The 17725-nt window shown below is 39.8% G+C and overlaps 1 protein-coding gene across 3 annotated transcripts in view; it reads right to left on the bottom strand.

Moving 5' to 3' along the window:
- Positions 1-17456, bottom strand: part of LOC129728314 (tyrosine-protein phosphatase cdc-14) — a 41757-nt gene extending 24301 nt beyond the window's left edge. The window contains exons 1-2 of one of the 3 annotated variants that reach the window (XM_055686760.1): positions 16617-17456; positions 4866-5438 (exon numbers count right to left, since the gene is read on the bottom strand). In XM_055686760.1, the coding sequence (XP_055542735.1) occupies positions 4866-4938 (73 nt within the window). In that variant the 5' untranslated portion in view covers positions 4939-5438; positions 16617-17456. The remainder of the gene's footprint in view (positions 1-4865; positions 5439-16616) is intronic. The other 2 variants (XM_055686748.1, XM_055686755.1) reach the window with 2 other exon arrangements.
- Positions 17457-17725: the final 269 nt, after the last annotated feature.

The following is a 17725-nucleotide window of genomic DNA, read 5'->3' as shown; positions in this document are numbered from 1 at the left end:
TTTTTCGAAAGTTTTTAGCATGATTGATTAAAAACCCTTAACGAACGAAGTTTTTTCTACGCGGATTTCAGAATTTTCGCGAATTTTGAAATTAATTTATGTACCTAAGAGAACAGTGAGTTTTTCGAACTAAATTTCTATTTTTAACAACGGCTTTTACCAGTTAACATTCAAGTTCATTAAGCAGACAATGTGTGCAGTAGGGAAAGCGAAAAATAAGCGAACTGGAAATATGATACAGATTTGGAAAAATATACCGCATCCCGACGGGGCATGAACCCGCAATCTCTCTGTCTCCGGCATGGTGTTTTGACCAATGGAAAACTACGGGGGACGGTGGTACTGTTCCACAATCTATATGCGTATCAAATTCCACTGCACACTTATTCTATTGCTCATCCCTAACTACACACACTGCTGTGCAAGCGTTATTTATACGACTGAAAGGAATGTCTCATCACACACAGAAGAGTCAGCTGATGCTGATAACTCTTATGGACCTGTATGATCGAGACCAAAGTCAGTCTGAGTCGTGCTTGCAATTGCGACACAACAACGGAAGGTGCTCCGTAGGGATAAATTTTTCGAACTAAATTTCCATTTTCAACAACGGCTTTTACCCGTTTACATTCAAGCTCATTAAGCAGACAATGAGTGCAGTCCTGCCGCTCATGGCAAGTCCGTCCCAATTGCATTTTCTTCAATTTTGAGTTTATTTATGGAATCAATTCCTTTTTATATCTACTTTCGATAAAACAATTTTTTTGAATACTTCGTTCTGAGGAACTATGAAAAAAATAGCAAGTCGGTTTGTCCCATAGCAAAAGTGATCGCTAGTCGGTCCCATTGAATAAATCTTCGCAATTCAACCCCACAGCCAATAATGATTATGAAAAATGTGATATTTAACACATGGTCTTCAGGTTTAGAATTGGATGTATGAAGTGATATTCAATAGGAGGTTTGATTGAATTTTACGCGTTCTACATCGTGTGGCTCTAGCTGATAGTACAATGTTTTCTTCAAGACAAAGTTTCCACCAGTAGCTTCTTTCAGCTGTTGTTTGTTGACAGTGAACGCTTCAGGTGTGTCACTGTATTGTTAGTTAAAGCATTCTCTAGTAAATACTACTTTTCGTATTTTATCCGTATTTTATGTAAAGACGTGGGTAAGAATTGTTCAATTATTGTCGTGAATTTCGTTTTGATGAATTTGTAAGTCATATCAAATACTTCGGTACGCTACTTAGCTGTTTTTTAACGGAGCAAACATTTTCCTAAGCTGTAGGTGTTCTTTCATATTTGCTTCCACTGCTACGTGGAAGCTGTCCGGAGTCACGAACGTATGACTGCTCTCAGGAAAATTTAGAACGAGTTCCTACACCTAAACTGATTTTGAATTTATCAGTAGTAGGTATCAAATGTAAAAACAAAATCTAATTTTATTTTGAGCGGCGCAGTTGGTACATTGTGTTATGCTTCTCACAAAAAATTTGTTTAATGAAGTACGAGAGAAGGTCACTTATGAATTGACCAGCGATGGATTCATTCCAAACGCAAGGTATAGCACCGCCATCGATTTGCAGTAGTTTGTTTTTCATCACCGGTCGTAGCTGGCTATGGAACTGACTTGCTATCATTCTGGCTACGTACCGTAAAAGTAATCGCATGTGAGTCCCAGCTTATGATTTTCAACAAATTTTATTAAAATTCGGTGTTTATGCAAGTTTTATGATGCAAAAGTGTTAGATTGTCATTGCAGTACTAAATTCTGTTGATGGTCTTTATTGAAAAAGCATTTGAGTACAAAATTTCACCTGAAGCGTTACGATTTTTAATTGCTGTTTTCTCATCAGCACCAAAACGCAAATGGGACGGACTTGCTATGAGCGGCAGAGTAGGGAGAGCGAAAAATAAGCGTCCCGTCGGGATGCGGTATATTTTTCCAAATCTGTATCATATTTCCAGTTCGCTCATTTTTCGCTTTCCCTACTGCACACATTGTCTGCTTAATGAAAGTAGAATGAGTGTCTCAAAAAAGTAAAACTGAAGACAGCCGCAAATATATGCCTAAAGGCCCAAACACAATGAATACGTTTGCGTTGCGTTGACGTTAATTTGACAGAAAATCTATTCATTGTGTTTGGGCCTTAACCGCACGACATGTCCTGAGAGATGTGTCAGAAAATTTAAAAAAAAAACATAAATTTCTCCACACTAAAGAATAGAGATAAACTTTTTTCTACAAAAAAGTACCAAGAACATTTGAACAATGGAAAAATTGAGATGAGAGCTTTATCGCGTAAAAACACACTTCGGATAGAATTTTTTGGTCCTCTACATACTAGTTAAGAATAGTTAGTTCTACAATGTTTCCGAAGCAAGCTATCAAAGTTATCATGAAATACAAAAGTGAAACTTTTATCACCCGTATATATGAGTACTTACAAAACTAAGAAACTTTCTAAAAGATATCAAAACGTCAAAATCATATGTATCGTCACAAATATCGATGTCCCAGTGTTAATTGGAGAAGTTTATTATTTTTCTGCGAACGGCAGAACGATTGTATAACAATTCCTCGAAAACTATTCCCCAGAAAATAAAACGCCGAAGCTTTTCCCCAGAAAACAAAATCCCAGAATGTACCAATATCCAGAAAACTGCTACCCAGAAAGTACTAATCCCCAGAAAGTTATTTTCCGGAATGAACCAATGCCCAGAAAACTATTTCCTAGAAAATGCCGTTTTCCAAAAAACTTATCCTGAATCGAAGAAATATCCATTTTTAATTTTTTTAACATGGAAAATCTGTTAAAACTGAGTTTTTGTATATCTGAAACGTATATGTGCTTAATCATAGAAAAATGAAAATCGAGCTGAGAGGCTGAAAAGTTTTGTGTTAACGATTTTATCATTTGAATCAACTTATTGTCAACTAATACATTTGTTCTTTCATGGAGTAAATAAGTAAGCGCTTGACACCAGGCCCTAGTCATAAAATCAGAGAACTTTCAGTAATCGTTTCTGGCTGAAGTAATATCACAAGTCGACCACAAAAACACAGTAGCGAATTGATTTCTGTGGCTCCTTGACCAAAAATCTAAAATACTCCTTTTTATCTTAATTCGGTTAATCTAGTTCACATGGGGAGCAGCCCCCCTGCAGAAATTACCTCTGTGGATGTTCGTTCATTTTCCTGGGTTGATTTTGGTTATGTTGGTTGATGAATCTTGTTATAATTTCGGAGCTTGAGTATACGTTTGCATTGGCGTGCACACCGGAAACGGTAGCGCCTTTGTAATCATGGCAACATGAATCCTTTCCTTCGAGAAGCCAACAAGAGATATCGGAAGAGTTTTCTTTTCTGTTTAACAGTCATACTAGCCATGGAAGTCTTTCATAGAGAGATATGGTTGGTCAGGCTAGTAGAGCATGGTATTAAATTGCTGTTTCGATATTCTCTTCTTGGACCTTGAAAATCGAAGACTGGAGCATGCAAACTCTCATCAGATTGTACCGAATCCGCAGCAGGTCTCCAAGGTTTAGAGTCTCTAGTCGATAGATCAATGTAGGTAAGGGAAGTCGGCGAATTAGATCCGTAACTTCGGGATAAGGATTGGCTCTGAAGACTGGGATGACTCGGGCTACGGGGCTGCCGGGTCGCGGGTCTGCGGTCGTGCTCCCGCTTCGCGCGGTTGTCGCGCCGTGGGCCTGCCGGCGCTTCTGCCTCAACGCACTCCGGGGCGTCCGGCCGTGTGGTGGTGTGGGCCGCCCATTCGTCCGCCTCTCTTGAAGGGTACTTACCCCACCGTTCCTCTCGATAAATCCGGAACAAATGTCCCCTACTGTCCCAAAAACTATGATAAATTTGTGATCCCTTGAAAAAGGTTCGATCAAATTCGGTTTAGATCTTGCGGAATGGCAGGTAAAAGAATTTTCATATTTTCGGCTCTGGAGGGGTCAGGTACGCAAGTGTTAATTCAAAATGTCAAATCATTTAGAATCTTAACAATATAATAACTGAATACTAATGTTTTTTTTTTTCGGGTTACGGTGATGCTGGAGAATAGTTTTCTGGGCATTGGTGCATTCTAGGAAACGGTTTTCTGGTAACTAGTACTTTCAGGGGTTTAGAATTCTGGTAACTAGTATATTCTGGGATTTGGTATTCTGGAAAATGGTTCATTCTGGGGAAAATCCTTCGACACTTTATTCTCTGGGGAATGGTTTTCTAGGAAAAGTCGGACAACCCGGCAGAACCCCAGCACAAAGCAGAATAAAGAAGTGTCGTGCAAAAATCGCAATACACAGCGCTCATGCTGGGCAATAAGAGAGCAGTAAATATTCACTCTACGCTTTCCACATATTGAGGAGACAAACAAGCCTGATTCCAACATATTCGGAATTTTTTAACACACTATTTCGGTGCTATTTTACCTATTTATAAAGGTTTTTGTTGCATTTATCTGTTTTGGCAGAATAAAAATTGTCAATAATTTCTAAATATTCAATAATGATCGGCAAGGCCTCCAAACTACAGTCTCTGCGATGGGGTAGGAACCAAACAAGGAAATGCAGCAGTTGTCGGGTAATTACCCCAATAAGGTTCCACTAGGCTGCAACTTGTGAATGTGATTTTAATTTGATGAGCGCTCTGATATTATTGCAGATCGATTCCAAATTGCATGTTATTATCAATAACTATGCTTACATGTTTCGCAAAGATTAATTCGATCATTTCTAAAAACGATCTTTCAATTCTTGACATTCAAGAAGGGGCACGATTGTATAATAAATTAATTCAAAACGTTACCATAAAAATAGCACCTGGTGGACATATCTAAGATATCGAACGTCACTTACTCTCTACAATTTCCGAGGCCGACTGAATGTTCTCGTTGTTTAGATCCATCCTTTCGCTCCTTTGACCGAACATGCGGACTACTGCTGCTTTACCACCGCTACTGCGACGACGGCTATCAACTCGCACTGACCGCAACAAAACAGTTTCTCACTGCGTTTCCGTTTCTGTGCACCGGTGTGGCACAATAGTTGCCTCCAGTAGCGTGCACAAGTGTGATGATGATGATGGGTGGCAAGGTGTATTTCGAATTTAGTAGGCCAATGTTATTTCTGGTCGAAGTTGACCTTTCACCGGTGTGTGCTGTTACGTTACGTTCACGTCCGACTCTCGCACCACAAAAGGGTTTTTATTTAGTTCTTGTTGTTTTACTCTGCTGGGGTGTAGATTAGGTTGGAGTTTCCACGCCTTCTAGGACGCAGGGAGGAGCACCTGATGGAAACACGCGACGTATTTGTGATGGCGTTAGTTTTCCTACTCGAGTCGATGTAATCCCCTGCCACAGAACTGGTTTCCCATCATCGTAGGTCTTTTCTTTTTTTCCTCACGTTACGTGGTTGTTGCATCTCGTTAACCTAGAATTATACAAAAACGGGAAGGAAAACTGATTATGCTACTGTGCATTGGTGTGAGCTATACTGAACTATAAGGAGGAATTTCACGTCAGTATAGGCCAAATATTTTGAATAGTTTTTCCTTAATTTTTGTCGAAATTTGTTTACTTGCATAGGTCTTTAAAATTAAAATGAACGTGAAAGATGAAATTGATTGAATTTTTAATCGTTTGTTTCCTAATTCAAAATGAAGCGTGGCAATTTAATTTTTATACTATGAAAACTAGAACCTTAAGTTTTTTTTATTGAAAATTTACCTACAAGTTTCTAGTCAAAGAACCGAGAGTGAAAAATGGTTTCTATTTTTAAAAAAATGTTTTATATTTATTTGGAAGAAACTCTTCGTTTCTGGCATTACTATCCGACTTAGCTCGTTCAGATTCCTCCACTCTCTTTCTTTGTATTTATCAGCCCTCTGCTTATCTCTACCATTATGTTTGTTGTGGTTTCCTGTCTGTCTGCGCGACATAAAGATTTTACTCAGAGATTTCGAATATGCACATTGCATAGATGTTCAAATTATCGATGTTACCAAACTTCTAAAGTTTAATCTCCGGAGACATGTTAGCGTGAAATCCCTCTAACATAAGAAAACGGGGATTTGAAAATCGATTGGCACCGTCGGTTTGCCAGCCTGCAGCAGTGACTGAATCTTTTATCCCAAGCCAAGTGCAACTTGTAGACACAACTGAACTTTGCTTGGAAGGAACTGATGGCATGGTTACATGTTCCTAGATATGTTACAAGCACAGGCAATCAAAGGCGCAACACTGGTGGACCCTGAATGCATAGTATCAAGGCAGCGGATGTAAACGATGCAAGACGAAAGAAACAACGTGCAGTGAAAGTGGAAAAAGTAAAGCACACGAAAAAAAAGTCACTGTTCGACTAACAAAAGCACAGTACATACAAAACTGCACATTATTCATCAACGGAAAGTAAAGAATGGAAATCAACTCCCGATCTTTACAAACCGTCAACCAAATTAATTAATCTTTTCGTAGCATGTTTTCAATAGAATGTGTTTCAACTGTGCGTTTATATCTATACTCTTATCTCGATGGTCTCCATAGTTATAACATAATCGCGGCTATGCCCTCGGATCACGCAAACGGGGTGCACAAACACTAGCGCAGAAGCCAAACCCCCGAGAACAATATATATTGATAGTTTTTTATGCCTGCTTTATTTAGCTCTTGACCGTAATTGCTTCTGCTCTTTATAGAGGGGGTTTTCGATAGCGTCCGCCCATCCCCGTCCCGACCCCGGACGACGCGGTGGTAAATCGGAGGTCAAAACCGAACGAAGGAACAACGATAAAATGTTGCTTTATTTTATTTTCTCTCTCCACAAATAAGCAGTGAGGCGCTCCTAACCGATCGAATCGAAATTAAAAATCGATTACTCATTCGACCGGAAATATATTCGATCGGTGTGCGTTACAATTGACGCACCGCCAATAAAAATAGTCAAACTGGGTGGCAGAAAACACGCACTAACAATTGCATTAAAACACGGGTTACATTGAATAGACATCACTCTAATCAGTTACGTCTGGGAATGCGTTCGAACGATATTACGATGTAATTAGCAATGAATCATGGCAATATGACATGGCCGACTGTGAAATTCAACCAGAACAAATGCATATCGGTAGTGTTGTGAATATTTTCCAAACAGAAGTGTGGAAACAAGAAAAAAATGATTGTAGAATTTTTGAATACGAAATGGTGAATATATTGAGAATGGGTATAAAAACAATATACATTTTATTAATACTATAAAATCGACAATTTTCTCTCGACTGATAGAAAAAAAATATTTTCAAATATTTTCTACAGTTAAATTTTTTCTTGAAGATCAAAATTATTATCTACAACTTTGCCGAAGATATTATATTATATTTTGATCAAACAAGCCGTTTTGGCTCTAAATTTTTTTTTTATCCTTAATAGGCACTCGGCTCAGCAAATTCGATTTATATGTTAGTACAAAGTTCCTTGTGTTAACGGAAACCTAACTTTGGGAGTATCTCCTGAGCCGAGTATTTATTTGAGGTAAAAAAATGGCAAATGGTTGGACACGTGTACTTCAGACCCTAATGCGGTCATTCACCTCTGTCCAGCAACACCTATCCCAACCTCCACGAGGTGCTGACCGGGATACGAGTAACCTTAGCGGAGATCGGGTATCCAACCCCCGGTGGAAACTATGGTCGTATGCTGACTGGGAAGGGGGGTCGTACGCGCAGGGGCCCCATATTAGGGGCGGCGTACAACAGCGTTTGACCCGGAGCTGTATCCCGCCAGCTACACCTAGGATGGCAGCCCCATCAGCAGGATGTAGGTACGGCGACCCTGGTAAGGTAGCATGCCGAAACCTTTTTTTCAACCACGAACAACGAAATTAGAAATACGGAGCGGACCAATCATTGACTCTGACAAATTATCTCGTCGTTTGTAAGATCCGCGCACGGTTGTCGAACGTGCTGAAATCTCGCACAGGGAGGACGATGCGTTTCAACATTCAGCGGTTGAAAGCTAATGACGTGGCAGCAGAATACGCCAGAGAGCTTGATCAACGGTTCACAGAACAGCAGGAGGAAGGAGTGGAAGACATAATTGGGCTGTGGAGCAGTATCCACGGTGCCATCGAAACGACTGCGAGAGAGGTGGTAGGTACGACGCGTGGAAGACAGCGTAACGGTTGGTTTGATGCCGAGTGCCAGAGAGCGACAGATGAGAAGAACCGTGCCAGAAGCCACATGCTCACTGCGGCTACGCGTCAGAGCAGAGAGAGATATAGGGAGGCAAGAGCTGCCGAAAATGGAGTCCACCGTTGGAAGAAGCGCGTGTACGAGGAGTAGGTGCTCGCCAGCGTAGAGGACAGCTATGCTAAAAACGACGTGTGGAACTTCTATAGAACAGTAAACAGAGTCAGAAGCAGGAATTTCCCTGTGCCGGTCATGTGTAATGACAAGGACGGCAACCTGCTTTCTGATAAACCGACGATTGCAGTTAGGAAGGAGCATTTTCAGGCGCTATTGAACAGAATGAGGATTATGAGTGACGAACAAGCTGTGGAGCCACCAACACATGAGGAGGTGAAAAAGCCGATTAGTGAGCTGAAAAACGGCAAGGTCGCTGGGAAAGACGGTATCCCGACCGAACTTCTAGCGCGGCTGTACTATGCGATCCACCAGCTAATACTAAGGATCTGGGCTATCGAGGCATTACGTTGCTCAACTTCGCATATAAAGTGCTCTGCTCTGTTCTTCAGATTGAGACCGTTGACGGAATCCTTTGTTGGCGATTACCAGGCTGGTTTTCGACAGGGGCGTTCCACGACGGATCAAATCTTCACCCTGCGACAGATCCTCAATAAGTTCCGGGAGTATAACCTGCAGACGCACCATCTGTTTGTCGATTCCAAGGCGGCATACGACTCAGTGGAAAAAAACGAGCTGTGGCAGATAAAGCTGGAACACGATTTCCCGACGCAACTATTAGGCGCTGGAGGGATCGAAATCATGCGGGCGGATAGCTGGCGAGACATCAGTCGCGTTCGTAACGTTAGATGGACTAAAGCAGGGGGATGCGCTCTCTAACTTACTGTGCAGTACGAAGAGCAAACGCGCAAAGAAACGATACGATTATCACGAAATCTCACATGCTTCTTGGTTTTGCGAACGACATTGATATCATCGGTATCGACCTTGGGGCCGTGGAGGAGGCCGTCGTGCCTTTCAAGAGGGAAGCTACGGGACTGGGCAAACAGGGCTTTCTACGAACTACGTAACCAGCTAAGATCCCGTAGTTTGCAAACTCGCACCAAACTAGCGCTGATACTCCCGGTGGCCCATTACGGACATGAAGCATGGACGCTGAAGGAAGCTGATCGACGAGTGCTCGGAGTTTTTGAGCGTTAAGTTCTGCGATCGATACTTGGCGGTAAATTGGAAGATGGTGTGTGGCGCAGACGCATGAATCACGAGTTGTACCAAAATTCTTTTGCGGTTAAATTTGTGTAACAAAAACAACCTAATGTTTGAAATACACTATTGAAAAATTGGTAAATAACGTCGATTGTCTAAATCATACCGAGCAACCAATCACTACCTCATTTCACAAGCACAACCGATACTAACGGATACAACCGTTCTGACTTTGTAAATGGTGTTTTATTGTTGTTGTTTTACTCGAGGTCGCTTTCTGTTGCTGATATTTTTTTAGAGCTATGTTGTGAGACTCAGCCTTTATTTCAAGTTCTTCCAGTTTGTCCCAGCTTCGTAATGCGAATGCACAAAATATTGATTTCATTTCATGTTGGCAGCCAACGGAGAGCTCTCGCACACGCAGCATTATACCTAACACGTACAGTTTTGTGGTTTGGAAAACAATCGAACTCTACTTTTCGTCGGTTGCGTATTTTACATATTGCAGTTACTCTGTACGTTGCGGATAATGGCAGATAGCAGACAAGCAACAGTATAACATCACGGTGTTGCGTGTTACTGTGCAAAAGATTTTGAAAATGTAGGTACACTTTTCTAGAGTATATTATGTGATTACGAACGAATTTGACCACCATCATGATCGAATGACGAAGGTTGCACCAAACTTGTGATTTAATAATTGGCAAATTTTTCCGATAGTAAACCAGTAAAATGTCGAGTTGAAAATCACTATTTTCAGTTCAGTCTCGCAGCTTTCAACCAATAACGAGCTCGCTTTCGGTAGCTGTTTCAACACCATTTTAAAGTGCTTCTTATATCACTTCCACTGAACAGATTCTAAACACGAATGACTTGATTGATAGGTTAAATATTGCGCAAGATTGTCATATAATAATTCAAATGTTTTCGCTACTAAACTAGTTAAAAGTTGTGTTAAAAGTCGTGCATATTCAACCAATCAGAAGCTCGCTTCCTCTTTGCTCGCGGATGGTTTTTTGGTTTAGGCTATATAACAGCCTGCATCAGCTCAGCGGTGGCGGCGGGTACCAGCGGCGGAGGTAGTGGGCAGCTGCATATCTTCATTTAGTTCGGCTCCCCTTTGATCTGGGTTGGACCCCACCAGCGATAATCCAATTCAGATATCGTTGGGTGAATACAGCCAGAAACTGAATAAAAATCGCATCGCCAGGTGGTTTGAGAAACCACCATCATCCAGCGTGTATGTATATGAAGGATGTGCTATATAGCGTGTGTGGCTTGCTATATAGCGTGTGTGTGCAAGTCTATAACGTGTGTGGTATGTCTATAGCGTGTGTGTGCATGTTTATAGCGTCTCTGTGCATGTCTATAGCGTCTGTGTGTATTCCTATAGCGTGTGTGCATGTCTATAGCGTGTGTGTGCATGTCTATAGCGTGTAAAGCTTGCTATATAGCGTGTGTGGCTTGCTATATTTTCCTGTCACTGGCCAACACCTTGATAACAACTACCTAAAAGCGTATAATTGAGTTCTTGCTATTTTAAGTTATTGAAATAAACGTATTTTTTTTTCTAAACACATGAAGTTATATGCTAGGCTGGAACTAAGCTAATCTAGCATGGGTTTTATAGATTTGATGTCCAACAATTTTTAAATTTTAAATTTTTGCTTGAATCGTTCTGGTCTCCAATTTCAGATAGTTTCGTTGAGTTTGTTTTTTGCTAAGATAGGAAAATTTTACCCGATTCGCTAAATAAAATGATTTTCTTGATAGGGCAGCTACGAACAAAAGGTTTGATTCGAATATGTATGAAATGACAACGATAAAATGAAAGAGATTCATTCTTGTAGTAAATATTATTTATAAGGTTTCAAAGTCTCAGCATTCAGAAATGCACTGTTAGATAAAATTGCAGCAAATACTAGAGCTACAATTTCTTTTACTATTTGTTTTAATGGAATATACAAACATCGTAGTCCAACGTCATGCGGTCGTGTTTTGGATACCACCCTCCTACTTTTCTCAGCATCTAACTTGTTAAATAGCCGTTTTTTGATATCTGAATTTTTTAAAGTCTTATGAATTTCATTTAAAAAATAGTGGTTTTTTATGAGAAAAAATAACTTTTTACTAAAGTAAACGCCATTTTGGCAATTTTTGAAATTTTCAAAAACGGGTATGTAACAATTAAGATAATTTATTTCTCAATCAGTACCTTTTTAGAGAGAGCACTCACGTTTCACAGCGTAATACTCACTATTTTTGCATCCACGATATGCAGAATACATCTTAAAAATACCAGCAAAAGCAAAAATACCCGAACATTTCAATTGACTCTAAACATCCGAGAAAAATCACGAAAATTCATTAGTTTTCGACCATACCCCCCCCCCCCCCCCCCCCTTTAGAGCACCCAACCGAGAGTCACTACCCGTCAATCTCCCCGAATCAATTCATCCCGATACTATTTCAAGCAGTGTATATCTATTTTGAGGGGATTTTCTTCAACACCTAAATGGTGCCTGAATGACTACAATTTTGACTAATCTTTTCCGATTGATGTTCATTCAAATATTTTTATGAGGCCCGTTTTCTTCAACTGATTAAAATGAACACCACTGCTTAAGCCTTTTCTTACCCTATAACTATATTCAAACAAAAATCTATCATCATCAATGAACATCATAACTTAATAACAATGAATTCAATCTTCTTCTACAAAACAAATTTGATGTGTGAAATACTAAAACCTGAACTCTGCGATTATAGAATCACATTTTACTTTTAGTCGCAACAGAGTTCTGTGATCTTCCAAAATTAAAATATGGTGTTCTGGCACTGGCATTATCCACGTTTCTAGTGTTATACAGGTCGGACTCGATTACCCGGGATTCGAATTTAGCATAAATCTCGAGAAAGTGTATCTATTACATCATCATCAATGGGTACTCCAAGCAGGCTTGTCGGATACCTTCTATTTATGTTCAGAAATATCATTACAAGATTACAATGATATAGGTAATTTCCAACATATCCACACAACGTGTGTAATTCTCCTTTCTAGAAAAAATGACAAAATACGTTTGAGGAAAAAAAAACGTCGTGGTTGCGAGTACTTGTTTAACATGTTTGTTCAAGAATGTATTTAGACAGCGTGCCTTGCCACCGTCAGAAGAAAAAGAAGACGACTATCGCAGTGAAAAGGGGCCATCCACATACCACGATTTAACGGTTTTTATCATTTTAACATTTAACTTGAGTTGCTTGAATTTTAACCATTTCGCTAGATAATGCAAATTTTGGTTTAGAAGTGCAACAACATCAAGTGGATGCTTCACTGCACTGAACAGAATAGTGTCAGCGAAAAGAATTATATCACAGAACCGTTAAACGCGCTTTATGTCATTAAAATGTAAATTATAAAAAATGGGCCCTAGAACACTTCCTTGCGGTACACTAAGTGTATCAGCAATGGAATCCGAATAAAAATCATCAAAACGATTTTTCTGAGCTCTAGCATACAAATCCAATATTAGCAATTATAGGGGCCTAGAAAAAAATCGATACAGAAATAGTTTGTTTAGCCTCCATTTTTTCATTTCATTTTGCCAACACTAGATCCAATGCAGCCTCACAAGAGTGTCTTTCCCAACTGTCTGAACGTTCTGGGATCGGCAATTTTTAACTGGTCTAATAATGCATTAGCAAGCCTTTACACAACTTGTTCTAAAAATTTTTCTAAGATGTGCTACATATTATTGGGCCGGAACTCTTCGTGTTTATCCGTCCCAGTATTCTTGGAAATAGGAACCACAAGTGATTCGTTCCGAACTTCAGGCACGTGCCCCGTTTGTAATGATTCATAAACAAGGACCGGCAGGTCGCGTCCAATGACATGAAAGCAGTCCTGTATTACTTTCGCGTTGACATTGTCAATACAAGCCGATTCCTCCAAAGAAAAACAAATAATTTTCAACTCTTCGAAAGTAATGGGATGAAAACCATTAAATCTGCAATTTTTATATCATTTCGCGAGGTTCATAAATCCAATCAATACTTTGATTGATCAATTGAACACTATCAACGAAATAACTGTAGAATTTCTCTGTTGTTCTCTTAAACCATCAAATGTTGTGGATTGCGAACAACTATATTTAATTTTCATTAATGTTTTCAATATTGTTAATTATTTTTTGCTGTTTTTGCAAGGTGTTAGGGAACTGACTTAAGATCCTTTAAGGGGTGATAGAGGACCCTAGCTCAATTCTGTTGGTTTCGTTGGAAAGCTGAAAAAATTGTATAATCAATAGTGTCTTAAAAACGGGGAATTAGAGAGAACAAGAAACAGTTAGAAAGGAGGACTAAACTGCAATTTTCTATCTGAAATGTGTAATAAACATTGGAAAATTGAAGTCTACTCTACAAGTTGTTTTTTGGCACCAAGCATCTAACTCTTTTCGTTCAGCTGCTACGCCTTTATTTAGTGTTGTAAGATTCACAATTTTCTACTCCACTGTGTTTCAAGTATTGATCTGGTATGCAGTGCATGCTTTGTACAAGACGTCTACGTGAACACCCTGTTTATAAATTTTATGGATTTACGCCAAAAATTGTGATTTATGTAAGAACTGATATATGATAACTGTTGTCCTAAAACGGAAAAAGTAATTGGAATGAGGTCGATAGCTTGTACCATTTTTGAGTTATTGAAGAAAGCAACCCGCGTAAAAAAACCGCGTGAAAAAAACCTGACTGCATTTTACTCGAAATATCATATAATATATATTTAATTGGTATCCAGCTTTTTACGCGTCGGACGAACTTTGCATTATAGCGTCCGCCGTTATGGTGCGTTAGATGCTGGATTGTTTTTTTGTTTTGTTTTTGTTAATAAGGCCCCTACAAATTTTATGTCACCTTCCCTCCCCCCCCCCTCTTCAAAAATTGGCTAACTTTGATAACCTTGGAAACAAAAAGAGTTCGAAATTTGTATCAGCCTAATAATAATTTTCGTACGGTCTTCGAACCGAAACCTTTCGCGAAGGTTCGTGTCGTTTTTGTGAATCTAACGCTATATTATTGATAAACTATCTAAATTCTTATTAGAGATAATAATGCTGGAGGTGATTGTCACGTAAATGTAAAAAGTAACCGTCCTACAAAAACATTCTATAAAATCATTTTCGCTTCAGGTTAACCTCACGATCACGATTCGCCATCGACTGGCCAAAACACATAGTAATTTTTGTGTTTGCACGTGGTATCAATTGAATATACAGTTTGTAAAACCTGGTGGTCGAAAAATTTTGGTAAACAGGCAATTCTTGAAATATATTTCTTGCTGATAGTGGCCTTGAATTTTTACCGAAAATAAACTTGAATGCCTATGAAAGCCAATACCCACCTTATGCTTTGTTATAGAAAAATTGCATGACCGCAGATGGATCATAAATTTGATTGCATTCATTGTTCTGGTAGAGGTACAGTTTAAGTTCATAACGGAAACAAATGGTTTTTGGCTTTAGTCAATCTCATGAACAAGCAAGCAGGGTTTTTTTTAAGGGACGATTTCCAAAAGTCCACGTTTATGTCGGTAAACATTTGGAGACAACAATCTTCGACGAAATGAGATCATACATCAAGCATGTATATGAAAACTCATTTATTGTAGATGAGCTTCCACTATAGATCAACTGCTACAACAACGTTACAAGCTTTCTAGAGAATTGGTTTTCTAAAAAAACATTCGACGTATTACATATGAATAGCAAATCGATAATCTTTCATAATTCATATGTAAATAAAAAACACATAAACGAGTTCTGCTGTGTTCAGTTAAAAATAGTTTGCCATTTAAAGTGGTTATTTTTGCTCAACCTGCCATAAAGGCGAATTGAATAATAATAGGGTTATACAGAACATAAAAATAACACAAACCATCGACAAGCGGATTAGCAGCTAAATCCAGTTATCAACGGAAAAACTGTCCATATGAATCAAAAAGAACCGAGGAATAGACCTCTGCCGCTGAGGTAATCAGTTCGGTGCGGTCATTCGGTATCATGCGCGGGCGGTGCAAGGGTAATTCGTTTGCCATCGAAGTTGTCGTCTGTGCGGGCGGGTTTTACGCGGAGACGTTTCCTCCGGCCTATTGAAACTCCCACGCTCTCAGCGAGTAGATCGCGCTGCCTGTCATATTGGCGGCTAGCGACAACGTTGCTCTACTCTGTAAAGATCATTCGAGAGGAGAAACTACGTTCTCTCAGTATAAAAGCAAAACTATTCGGGTTAGAACTTTTCGCAGAATTGAGCTGTGGTAATGCCAACCCACGAAATGAGTCACGTGACGGAGTGAGGTGTACAAGCAGTTGGCAATTTAAAAATGCCTCGAAGCAACGGTGCAGATACCTATATTCATTTTAATCATATATTTGAACAACCCTTCTTAATTTTAATAAACTAATTGAATCTGCGAGGAAGGGCCTGGAACATTCTCAAACTTCTTAAGTTCCTGTATCCTGTAAATTTCACTTGTTGTACATATTCCCTTATCATTATTAAAGAAGATATGAACCAAAAATATGGAACACTAAAAATCAACTAACAAAATAAGCTATGGTGTCCGAAAGAAGAACCAACAAGCTTCACTGTACCTTATCACTTTCAGTGCAAAGCTACCGTAATCGCCCTATCTGGCGGTATTTTTTAAAGAGAGCCAATTTACGAAACAAAAAATCCAAAGAAATTATTAGATAAGATACCTGCTTGTTTACATCACGAGCAAGTATCCTGTATTTTTCTGTTCAAATAAATATCCATGTCAACATGCAATCATCAGCACAACCGCAGTCAAACCGGACTGCTAATTGGTGTTAATGACTTTGGCAATTGCAATGTTTTCAATTGCCCGCCCGTATGCAACGCCTTTCAGGGTTTGTTTAGAGACATCGAATCAAAATAGATAGTACCCAAAAAAAACAGGCCGCCCTCTTGTGGTATGCAAAGACGCATCATCATCAAACACTGGATAAATATATTTACACATTATCACATTATCTACGCTCGCTCATGTGAGTCAATTTTCAATTTCCAGCTTTTCTTGGTGGTTGTGTACGACTGACAATCCCCTATCGATCGTGCCAAATCTTCCCACACGTAACGCGATTCATTCGAAGCATTCGAAGAGACGGTCGCGCGATACGTACCGTGTTCTCGCGATCTGTATTCCTTCCGTTTCCTCTGCTCCTCCTCAAGCACTGTAACTGATGCTTTGTGTATATTTCTTTCTTCAAAAAGTTTCTACGTTCTGACGCCTACACAACTGCAAAAAAGCCACCACTTCCAAATGTTGTGTCCACCGCCGCCACGTTTACAAAAAATCTCATTAGCCAGCCAGGTTTTGTGGGTAATCCTTAGCACTCGACCCTCAAACTAGACGGTAATGCACTTGCCAGACCCACCAGACGGCGCCCCAATGAATGGAATTTTTATTTTCCGTGCGTAACAATAACATTACACTTTTCAAATTAGAAACACCTGAAGTTTAAATTCCTATTGGGGGGGTAGTACCCGCAAAACATTGAACTTCAAAATACGACGCACCAGACTAGTTTATTTTCATGCGCTCTGTAGCACTATCGGCCTTCTTTTTTTGCCAGCAAACATAAATTTTCTTCCACGGGGTTTGCACTCTCACTCTCCTCTAGCGTTTCGAAACATATTCATCCATTTTCACGGCTGTTTAAATTCTAATCACTCGACTTTTTTTCGTTTCACTCCCAGCAGTCTGTTCAAAATACATAATTATCGAACCACAAAAAGCGTCCCTTCGATTTTAGCACTGTCGTAGCCGGTGGACTCTCGAACGATGGATGAATCAAGTTTTCAATTTTCAGTTCGCTTCCACAAAACCCGTATCCATCTAAATTCAAAACCGTTGTCTCTTTATGCGATTTGCTGCGGCGGCTGCTTTGGCTAAAGCAAGTCCACCGACAATCGCACGTAAATGCCGAGTGCGATGCGAGCGCTGCTGCACACAATCGCAGCCAAGCAGCAGCAGCAAAGCCAGCAAAGCGACGTTGAAAATATTTACTACCACTATACGCATTTACGTGTATGCGCGATGGAGTGAAGCACGAAACAAAATAATTCATTATACGGGATGATGACGCGAGAGCGAAAGAAACAGAGAAAGAGCGAAACGCGATACGCCCACCAGGACTAAAGTGTCAAACCGTGAGTCGCTGCCGAGATTCGGATTTGGCAGCACTGCCCGTGGGTGGGCGTAGATCAGAGTACTGAGCCGGTCGTGTAG

Source organism: Wyeomyia smithii, chromosome 1, assembly GCF_029784165.1.
Source record: "Wyeomyia smithii strain HCP4-BCI-WySm-NY-G18 chromosome 1, ASM2978416v1, whole genome shotgun sequence".
In the NCBI taxonomy this organism is placed as follows: domain Eukaryota; kingdom Metazoa; phylum Arthropoda; class Insecta; order Diptera; family Culicidae; genus Wyeomyia; species Wyeomyia smithii.
The sequence above is the reverse complement of the archived record's forward strand: the minus strand, read 5'-3'. Positions and strand labels throughout refer to the sequence as shown.